Source organism: Lycium ferocissimum, chromosome 5 (assembly GCF_029784015.1).
Source record: "Lycium ferocissimum isolate CSIRO_LF1 chromosome 5, AGI_CSIRO_Lferr_CH_V1, whole genome shotgun sequence".
NCBI classification, from domain to species: domain Eukaryota; kingdom Viridiplantae; phylum Streptophyta; class Magnoliopsida; order Solanales; family Solanaceae; genus Lycium; species Lycium ferocissimum.
In genome coordinates, this window is record NC_081346.1 from 71388636 (window position 1) to 71400592 (window position 11957).

The window sequence follows — 11957 nt, forward strand, 5'->3', positions numbered from 1 at the left end:
ACCAAACCAATTATGGTCGGTTTTTTTTTTTTCAACACCAAACCACTAGTCGGGTTTTTTCTCGGTTTGACTCGGTTTATCGGTTTGGTGTAGTTTGTCGGTTTACTTTTAGACACCCCTACTTATCACAACTCGACTCGTACATGATCAAATTTAAGTTTCATTTAATTTTTCCTTGAGATACCTTATTAAATCAATGTTCTTATTTAATTTATCTTATTATAATTACGATTCTACTTCCTGTCTCGTACTTCTTTTCAAGAAATTACTTCTTTTCAAGAAACGTTCACATGTTGTAGGAACATCAAAGAAGAATATGTTACTCTAAATTTCAGATTGGTGGAGATAGTGTTACCCTTTTTTAAAAAAATTGGGAAGAGGTTTTATATTATTAGATTTATGTTCATGCAACTTTGAAGTTTAAACATTTTTTATCAACCAGAAAGCCTAGAAGTAGCACGCTGATTTATGCAAATGTACCTTTTTAGTTCATCATTTAGATTTTGTCCTTATTTTTAAAAGTTGTGCAAATATAATTCCTGAGAATGCTTAAAGGAAATCTTTAGATTGCGGTCTAAAAGGTCCATATTGCAAAAATAATCAGCACCTTATCCTTTGATCCAAGCCACAAGGCAAAAGGCAAGCTGACCTAGAGGCCGTGGTCATTCTTGATTGATATAGCTTTGTCTTCTGTTTCAATGATAGTTATTTACTAAACAATTATCTCAAAAAAAGAAAACTGACCAAAAATTTGTGAGATTAACACTACCCATTAATATTGAATGTGGGTACTTTTTTTTTTTTCAACCTTTCCTATGTTTCAACATCATTTCAGAGTACATTCCCTTGTGGAATTTTCATAATTAAGCCCAAGCCAAAAAAACACATAGGAATTGACTCTTCAACTGCCTTTTGAGTTTTGGCACCTCGTACATATTCTCCAACTATTAGCCAGTTAAGCATTACCCAGTGTGGTTAACTAGTACATGATATCAAGTGAAACTGGGGACCAACATGAGACTATCATTTTGACTATAATAATAATCAAATAGCCCACATGCTCTCCTTGCCTTGCTTATGCTGCTAGTTAGCCGTAGCTTTCAATATATATATATATATATAGAGAGAGAGAGAGAGAGTCGGATTTATAACGGGTTCACTGAATTCATCTGAACCCAATATTTTTGGCTCAGAATTATACACGAGAAAATGACACAAAATGGTCAATTTCCCTTAAATGTACTCTCAAGCTGTTTTAATTCTTTAAGTTTGTTAAATGCGATCACTTTTGATTTTGGTCAAATTTTTTTTTAGTGGGAACTGTGAAAAAAAAAATAGACTCAACTAGAAATATCAGAAAAGTCCCTTCAAATCTCAGAAATCACAACACCTAAAACTGCACCAGATGGCATATGTAAATAAAAATAACAAAAACTAAAACTTCAACTTCAAAAACTATACCAGACTCGAGAAACAAAGCAAAACAATAGAAACTACAACATTGTACCCTCCAAATGTGACTTGTGACAACAACAGCAACAACAACAATATGCGCAGTGAAATTCCACAAGTGAATTTTGGGGAGGGTAGAGTGTACGCAGCCTTACCCCTACCTTGGAAGGTAGAGAGGTTGTTTCCAAAAGACTCTCGACTCAAGAATGTGACCTGTGAGTTTATGTAAAATCTTTTTTAATAGTTCTTGTTAAACCTAACAGCTAGAATTTGTTAAATGTTTGGCAGAAATTAAAAGTGCTCACTTTCGGCAAACTTAAAGGGACAAAAACTGCTTAGAAGTACATTTAGAAAGACCATTTGGAATCTACTACCAAACATAAGGGATCACTTTTGTCATTCTTTCAATTATGTTCATATGCTGAAAAAAAAAAAAAAATGAACTTGTGCATGAGTAATAACTCCACTTATTATGAGCCCAAGTACTTTAAATTCATGATTTCCTTCTAGGCGACACATGTCAATCTCTCATTCGTATAATTTGCTTCTGGGTGACACATGTCAATCTCTCATTCGTTGGCGACAGACCCGACCTCACCTTATGGTTTCCCCGAGCAAGAAGCATAGGGGACCCTTCCTTCTCCCTCTAATTAGCTTCAGCCGGCCCCTTTCTGTTACCTGTCTTTGGTTGTGTTATAGTTGAAACCTTAACAGCAAACATCAATATTGTTGTCAGTTAGAAACATGTGCTTTTGTCAAGAGTACATTGGTCCCTCCATCTCCACTTATAATAATACTTCATGAAAGCTTTGTTACTTTTCTTTTTTAGACAGTTTAATTATCTTGTATTTAGTAGAGTATAATTAGTTGGTCCTAGCAAGAGCAAATTGTTTCATTGTCATTTGTCAATGCAGTATTGATACTAGACCAAGAAAAATGAAAAGGACATGAAAAATGGATTCATTTGATTGGTGACCATCTTGTTATTAGTAACAGCTTGTTAGTGCTCTTGTTGACCATAGAATGTGAATGTCCACAAAGGAATAAATGGTATCATAGCATCCCTAGTCAAAAAGGAAAGTACAGAGATGACATTTTACCATTTGAACATGATGCTATTGCCACCAAAGAGTGCAAAGACAAAAGCTGTTAACAACTTTTTCAGTTTAAATGGATAGTCTGGTGAAGAAGTATCGCGCGTTCAAGCAGGATCTAGGAATGGGGCCCATGGTATAGGAAGCCTACCCTGACACAAGTAACAGTAACTTATTCCACGTCCCCAACTTATGACCTATAGGTAACATGGAGATGATCTGGAAAAGGGCCGCACCCAGAGGAGGTGTGGTGTAGGCAACCTACCCTTACATATATGTCAGTGACTGATTTCATGTCTCGAACCTGTAACCTATAGGTAACACGGAAACAATCCAAGAAAGAGTTGCAAATACTAGTGACTAATTCCTATGACCTATAGGCCACACAGAGACTATTCGAAAAAGGGCCGCATCCAAAGGAGGTATGGTGTAGACAACCAATTCCTGATGCAAGTATAGTCTACTGATTCCCCAGCATGAACTTGTAACCCAAAGACCATACGAAGATAACTTTACCATTGATCCCAGGCTTCCCTTCCATTTTTTCAGTTGCTCTAATAGTTCTCCCCAAGATTCAATCAGGGTTGTCATAGGCCCCTTTTTAAACAATTGGATGATCAATTTTCACGTTGTAGGTGTAGGTGTTATATTAAAATCAAGTTGGAAGATAATCTGAATATCATACTACAGATCATCTAAAGAAACAATAAAGAGAATCTCACAGTACTTGCTCTGTTACAAATCTTTCCCAGTGTTGATGCAACTTCTAGAATTTCAAGATTACCTAACTTGTGAATATTTTGAATTCAACAGCCTGTTCCTATTGTTAATGTTTCTCCATAACAGGCGATAAACTCAACAAGAAGAATGCTCGAAACCAGGAATATACCAAAACTTTGATATAAAATATCGACAAAATTTGGACAGAGGAGCAATATAATGTTTCATAAAGAATAAGAAATACAGGAGCAAAAAGGAAAGCTTGGTAAGTTGACATTAAAAGGGAAGTTCATATGCATCTTAGTAGTTACATCTTACAGTAAAATAAGGACATTTCCTGTGAAGGGACCAAGACATATGCTGTTTGTCATTTCTAGATTGATTTACAAAAAGGGTATCCCCCAACACAACAAAAATTAAGAATTTCATTCAAGTTAGCTTCTTCCAGTTTGATATTTCCAATTCCTAATCCACATTTCTATGCTTGCAAATCCATTTTTTTCACCGTGCAATTTCTTGTGCTTGAGGGTAGCCAAGCTGCTCCATCTCCCAGCTCAACTTCGAAGCAACTCTTTCGTGGCAAGGAACATATTCCTACAATTGCAAAAAATATACACTTCATAAGTACAGCTTGTCATTTCAATCCGCGGCAGCATGAAATAAGAACGAGTACATATATCAAATATCATTAAGTTTATCTCCTATCTCAGCCAGAAAAGATCAATGTTTCTTGGCTGTCAATGAGGCTTAGGAGAAACATTTCCATATTTTTTGTAGCTTTCAGGTCAACTTTTTAAAGATAATTCGTGTAATTTACGCATATGACTCCAAGAAAGGGCAAAAAAGGGCTTTTAAATTTTTGGCCTGTCGGCCAAAATTAATTATGGGCGTTAGCCAAAATATACAAAACCTATACCCTGATTATGTATATTATATGTATATTGGATGTATATTATATGTCTTTTGTACTTAATATACAAAAAAATACACATTTACCGCCTATTATGTTATAGAGCTGTCCAAAAATGTAATTATCCCAACAAAAGAAAAGGTTAGATAGAGCAGTTCAGCAGATAGAACATTTTCACCAAGAATGAACTTTGTGGTTTGTTTCTTATAAGAAGTTACCTCCAGTTTCTCGACCAGCTCCATTGCTGTTGGAGCAGAAACAATGATTTGGCGAGCATTGGGACTGATGAAGCCTTCCTCCACAGCTTTGTCAATAAATGACAATAATGAATTGTAATATCCATCCACATTCAGCAATCCGACCTGCAAAATTGTACATTGCATATGACTTTTAATTCCGAATTTGTCGAGCTAGAAAATAGAAAAATAAAATACGTGTGATGATCGAAAAGTTGCATGTATCATTATGTACCGGCTTATCGTGGATACCAAGTTGCGCCCAAGTAATTACTTCAAGTAGCTCCTCAAGAGTGCCATAACCACCTGTATGCAATATAAAATTTAAATTCTGAAACCAGTTAATTTCAAGTAAAGCAACTTTTGATTGATGAAAGTCAAATGGAAAAGAAAGTGAAAATAAATATCTTTTATATGTCATTCCAGTACAAGAATTTGGCATTTATTGGCCTCATCCTTCAGCAAATAGGAAGGCTTGATCCTCTGCTAAGTTCTCAGGCTATAATGTCTCTGATTTTTATTTTATTTTTTGGTTTTGAAGTTTTATGAAATTGCAGCCAGAACCAGTACTATATATGACTAGTTGAATTTTTGGAGAAGTAAAGAATTCCTTGAATAGAGTGAGCATGATGCCTTGTTAGGTACAGCAACTAGTTGGCATTTACAATTTTGTGAAAGTGTGACAGTTTCCTCTTTTTTTCTCTCAGTAAGATTAGAGGAAGATTCTTGCAGGAGGGCAGTGAACATTTAAGGAAAAGAATAAATGACAGAACCAGTTTTATTTTTTATAAGCAGTGAAAAAACAGCTCTTAATTTTCAGTGCAAGATGTTGATAGGTCAACAACTAGAGTTTGAAATATAGGCTTTTCTAATCATGAGTCTTTGGGGATTGTGTGAGACTTCAAAGGACCAAAGAGCTTTTGATTATCTGATTCTTCAAGTTTCATACAATATTTTTGAGAATTTTTCAAGAATTCACATTTTCTGTATGCACTTTATCCTCTTTTGTGTATAAAAAATCCCTCAGTTGTCAAGAAGAGACAATTCCCCTCCCCTACCCGTATAAGTGGGGGCTTGCGGATTCGGCGGAACCTAATAACTTTGGCCCAGACCTTGTTTTTGTGTTAAAAAAAAATCACTTAGTATGTGTAAATAATTTATTCAAAACTTAGTAAGCTGTGTTTTCTAGAATTTTGAACCCATAAACTCGAAATTCTAGCTCCGCCTCTGCATATAACAAGTGTAGATAATTGGACAAACCAAGAGGATTTCCATGTGAGGAAGCAAAATTATTCTTCCAAGGCAGTAACTTGTCTTGGTACTTTTATCAATTATCTAGGTCATAGAAATCTTGAAAATCTCAAAAATGCTATCTTGAAGTCCATCATATTAGATGTTACTTCTCTTAAAAGTTATTGTGGAAATGTGAGGCATACTAAGCTAAGAAAAATGACTATCTGAACTCACAGTAGAATAAAACAGACGAGATATGGTGAACCTATGCCCAAATTAGCAAACCAAAAGCACCTGATGTACTTTTTTCATTACCATTTTGCCTGGGAATTTGAGTGTAAGAAGTGAAAAATTGTGCTTATTGTATACCAACCTGGTAAGGCAATAAAAGCATCAGAGTGCCTAGCCATCTCAGCTTTCCTTTGATGCATACCTGAAACTGCCTTCACTTCCCCTACTGTTTCACCAGTTAACTGTGGAAAAAAAGGATAAAATATGAATTTTTTTCCAACTTCTTGAAATATGTGCCAAAAATGGGTGGTGGGGGTTAAAGGGTCAGAGGAAAAACAAGTTCTTGCTGGACTATAGTGGCATTAATGCAGTGAAGCAATGATGATAAATCCACCAAAAATCTTGATTTTGAAGAGGAAAGTCACCAAACATAGACACAAAATATACAGTATATACATGTACCAATACTCACTAACAGCCAAGAAGGAAAAATACAAGAGCTAAACAGAAGCAACAGAGTGAATAAAGCATGCCACTCAGAAAGGGAAATTTCAGAGAAACACATTAGGAACCTTAGAATACATAATAACAGTGAAAAAAGACAGCTGCCAAAGTACTATGGGGGATATGGATAAGACCAATAAGGACCAAGAAAGAAACAGTTCCTACAGAACCCCAGAAAAAAATTACTGTACATGGTTATTTATGACAGAACCATAGTTAACAAGAAACTAACTCAAAGTCTCAACTCATAAACAATGGGAATATACTATTGAAGCTTCTTTATTTTGTCTTCTTTATTTTGTTATATAGTATTATCAAGAAAGGCCTAAGACTTTTCAAGAAAACAGCAGACATACCTCTCTAGGCATGAGTGTCTTGGGAATGACTCTGCAGGCAGACAATAACATGACAAAAGAAATTAGTTTTGATGTAATAATTAAGAGGATTAACTCAATTCTTCATGTTAAAATAGTACTAATTACTTAACTACTAATATTTTAGCATAGAAAGGTATCTTTTTCTACTCACCCAATAACATGCCTACCACCATCATGAACTGCTTGTGAAACCAAACCCATAAGGCCTATGCTACCTCCTCCATAGACCAAATCAATGTTCCTTGAGACCTTCAATATCAAGAAAACTCACATAAAAAAAAAAAAAAAAAAAAAAATGGGTTTTCTTTTAGTACATTCACATTGCTTAAAGATGAAAAATGAATAACAACATGCCCAAAAAAACAAATGTACTTGTTAGTACATCTAATTTGCATATATGAAGATGATGATGAGACATAAATGCAAGAAATTGTACAATATGGTGTGGGGTGGGTGAGGGGGGGGGGGGGGGGGTGGGTTGGGATGAAATAGATGCAAAACCCCTGTAAATGAAAGTAACAGGAAACATTGATTTCACAAAAAAAATGTAAAGCTAACACATAAACAAAGAACATTTTTTATTTTAAAAAAGGAAAGCAACTTCAAGAATAGAATGAACCTACACACATACATAACCAAGAAAACACACAGATAGAAGAATTGCATGCAGGCATTCTGTTGGAAAAAGACTCAAAGTAACATCACATTTGCATGAAAAAATTTCAACCCAAATGCTCTAATAAACCTAAAATTCAAATCATCATGTGTATACATTCTTACAAAACTTGCATTAACTTCAACAAAGCTCCATTTTTACATACCAAGAATGAAAAAAAATTGACCAAAGTGAGAGACTCAACCTAAAATTTAAATCACCATGTATACACATTCTACAAAACTTGCATTAACTTCAACAAAGACTCCATTTTTACACACCAAGAATGAAAATTTTTCAACCCAAATGCTCAAATCAACCTAAAATTCAAAACATCATGTACATACATTCCACAAAACTAGCATTAACTTCAACAAAGACTCCATTTTTACATACCAAGAATGAAAAAATTTCAACCAAAGTGAGAGAATTAACCTAAAATTCAAATCACCATGTACATACATTCCACAAAACTTGCATTAACTTCAATAAAGACTCCATTTTTACATACCAAGAATGTAAAATAGTGACCTCCCAAAACAGAACCAAACCATTTTTCCCAAAAACCCAAATAAGAAAAAACTTCACAAAACCAAAAAAAAAAAAGGGGGTAGTGCCATTATTGTACTGAAGAAAAAATAGTTATACCAATTCTTTGCCAAGCTCAATAGCAGCATCTTGATAGCTACTTTTTTTCCCTTGACTACTACCACAAAACACACAAATCCTTTTGAATTTTGACACCATCACTACATCACTTTCCATCTCCATATTTTTTTAAAGTTTTCACCTTTCTTTAATAACTTTGTTCTTTCAAAAAGACCCCCTTTTTTTTTTTTTTTTTTTTTCCTTGAACAAAATTCAAAATAACAAACTTTTTAGCTCTTTCTTACATATGAACTCTGAGAGAGCAATATATATAGAGGTCCAAAAGGGACTATAGGGCTATAGGCTATTTCACATATACGTGTGTGACACAGAAGAATAATAATGAATAATACCTATAGACCCTTATTAGCTTGACCACTTTCCAAATTGCTCAATACCATATGCCACATATGCGAGGGGTATGGCACGTGACTATCACTTAGCACGCTTGGGTTTTGTGCTCTCTCTAGGCACGTGTGGACCACCTTATTTCTTTTACATTTTTTTTTTAATTTCATTAATTAGAGAAATAAAGGTCAATTTTCCTCCAAATTTAATGGAAAATGAGACTATGGTTGGTAAAATGCTACTCTATTGGTATAACCGTGCTCAGTGGCCAAGTCAGGATTTGTGATAAAGGGGTTCAAAATATGAAAAAGTAAACACACGAAGAAGTCCAAGGGATTCAACATCTACTATCTATACATAAAAATAATTTTAACCATGTATAAATAGTATAGTTTTTTGCCGACTTAACAGTATGTGGCTCCGCCCCTGACCATGCTATATCTGAAACTCACTGACCCAATTAATTCGAATTCATGTCGTGTAGAGTCCGTTAAAGAGATAACCTTGAATCCAACACCTTCATTCAAGGTTTAATTCTGAATGAAAAAGTTAATAGTGAACCAACAATGTAATAATAAGATGAAACACGTCAAGACAAAGTTGTTTTTTCGCATGACCATTCTGTAATTGTTACCCAATGGTATGATTAATTTGAATTTGCGTCAACCTCATTGAAAAGGAAAGCGTTCTCTATCTAGAACTCTTTCCATTCTAAAACCTCGAACCTGATACTTTTCTTTAAGGTTTAATTCCGAATGAATAAGTTATACTTAACCAAAAATGTAATTGTAAGATGACACAACCCAACGTTAAGGCAGATCTTTTCTCTGTAACTATCGGTATCCACTGGCCCGATTAATTCGAATTCGCATCGCGTAAAACCCTTTTAAAAGGGAAGCTCTTCTCATCAAGATTTTTTCCATTCTTAAATCTAGAACTTGACACTTTTATTTAAGGTTTAATTCTGAATGAAAAAAGTTAATTCTGAACCAAAAGGTTAATTCTGAACCAAAAGGCAACAGAAAGATGAAAAGCATAACACGTCAAGGCAGAGTAAAAAGAAAAAATTTAAAAATACCAAATAGTAATTTCATTTGTAGAATTATTGGTAAGAAAGCAACTGTTTGCAACTTGATGTTTTCTTACTTCCTTTTAGTAGGGCAGAGGGTCCATACCTATTCTCCTCGGCCATGATGTTCATTCCACATCAACTTTTCTTTCCGAACTAGTATTCAGTATTCATTTTGGGACTTCAATTAATTCGAATTCATATCGGAGTAGATTTATTAAAGAAGAAAATGATATCAGAATCTTTTCAATTCTTGAATTTTAAATTGAGATCTCTAATTAAGAATGTACATATCTTATTTATCCCATCGCATGCCGCGATGATGTTAAAGGTTCATATTTGAAGTTGTTACTATTATGACACATTCAAAGGATAAGGTTTTCCTAACAAAAAAATAAAATAAAATTGGAAATATACACTATTATAAAAATCAGAACATTCCCTTTCCTCTATAAGTTTTAAGAATGTCTATCCATTGGCAGAATAGACTAATAGTGGATTGATAATGCATAAGTTTTACATTTTCCTTATAGAGATATACACTATTAAAAAAATCAGAATTTTCGACAGACGTTTTGTTAAAAGAAAATTTAGAATTTTCGACGGATATTCTGATTTTCTAGTACGTAGTGATAAATCTCAGGTTGACTCATCAATAATTCATCTTTCCTCTCTTTCACCTTTTCTTTTACAATTTTTTTATAATCATAAATCCAAAGTACCAATATTCTTTCATTTACCATTTTTAATACAATTAGCTCTGAAGTAGAGAAAACCTGACTGAAATGTGAAAAATAGTGATCATGAAGCCGTAGTATTTGAACTCGTGATATTGTAGGTTCAAATTATGGTCTTTTTTAACTCTAATAATTCTAAATACTCTTTTCCACTCATTTTCCTATATTCTTGGAGATTCCATCCTCAAATATAGAAACAAAAAGAAAGTAAAAGAACTTGTCATCAGCAGAACTTCACTTAGAAAATAAACAAAATGAACTCCATAAGCAATATACAAATAGAATATTCTACCTTTCTGAAATAAACAGTACTATAAGGGAAACTTTTCTTAATCTGGTTTTGTTTTTGCCTTTTTCCCCTGCAACTTTGAAAAAGATTAGCACCTTTTCAACTGCAAAAAGGTTCTAAATGGACATTTCAAAACAAATATTTTCTCTTCTTTTCTTTTCTCTTGGACTAAACAATGATAAATTCAATTACTAGCATGCTCACTGCAATTCACAAGTTACTATATTTATAAATAAATTAACACAACACATTGTATGGGCAAATACATGGGAAAAATTCAGATGGAGTAGTACTACTCATGGAGCAATGTGCAAATTAATTAAAAAATTATTATTTATGATTGAATAAACAAATTAAAACAGGTGGGTATTGGTGTATCAGGCTTGTACCCTCATCCACCTTCTTTCACCAGACACACTTGCTATATTCATAGGAAACATTTCAATTCTTAATTCCCAAACACCATTCCCTTCTCCCATGTCACTTGGCTTACCATGTTGTTCCCAACCCCATTCCCTTACTCCTTTTTCCTAGTAATAAATATATTGTCCGACCTGCTCGTGCGCAGAGGCGAATCTAGGATTTGAATTTTATGAGTTCAGATTGGTAATTCTACGACCCCATCAAATTTATTCGGTTAAGAAATTTGAATTTTGAAACACATACACATAGCCAAGCCAAAACCTATGGGTTCATATTGTTCACCGGATACGCTCCCTACTAGCGCGCACCTAGATTAAGCCATGATTGTCACATAAGATTGAAAATATAAACAGTTAAAGAAACTAAAAAGATTCAACATATAATATATACAAATAACATTGGCACAGGATAACTTTGCCTTCCAATCTTAGATAGATAAAAAGAAATTTTCTAGCATGTTTCGTCTCTACTGAAATTTGACCCTAATCTTTTAACCCATTTCCTACTTAATGTTGTGCTTATGTAGCAAATGAGAATTTCTTAAAACTAGAGGTGTTGTTTGGTTTCAACTCCTTTTATTTAAATCGATGGCTATTGGATGATAGATTAAAACTAAATTAGTTCTTTTAAAAGTAGTTAGGTCTTTCTAAAAGATAATTATTGCAGTAACCATTCATTCCAATCATTAAGTTATTTGACCATAAACTTTCTAATTACACGAAATGAAAATATTCAAATGAAACAAATTCCAATTGTATATTTATTATAATAGATACAGTATACACTTATGTGGTACAAATACTCCTATACTTGTGTGATGCCTAATTGATTTAATCCAATAGGGAGTATATTTTAATTTCTTAATTTGTAATGGGCTATAGCATAATCTAACGGAAAAATATTAATACCACCAAAGAGTATGAAAAGATGGATGAGATTCCCTTATGTTAATTAGAGTTTTATGTTTTAAGCTCTAAAAATGAAGAGCGGCGAATATTGACGTCGAGCCATTGAATTTATGGGTAAAATTA

The 11957-nt window shown here is 33.7% G+C and overlaps 1 protein-coding gene across 1 annotated transcript; it reads right to left on the reverse strand.

Annotated features, from left to right (window-relative positions):
* Window positions 1-3509: 3509 nt before the first annotated feature.
* LOC132057297 (cytokinin riboside 5'-monophosphate phosphoribohydrolase LOG3) lies at window positions 3510-8401 on the reverse strand. The gene is made up of 7 exons (XM_059449835.1): window positions 8061-8401; window positions 6909-7006; window positions 6737-6767; window positions 6019-6118; window positions 4648-4718; window positions 4395-4538; window positions 3510-3860 (listed from the first exon to the last, which is right to left on the reverse strand). Exons 1-7 carry the CDS (start codon window positions 8181-8183, stop codon window positions 3768-3770), a joined length of 660 nt encoding a protein of 219 aa, XP_059305818.1. The 5' UTR covers window positions 8184-8401; the 3' UTR covers window positions 3510-3767.
* Window positions 8402-11957: the final 3556 nt, after the last annotated feature.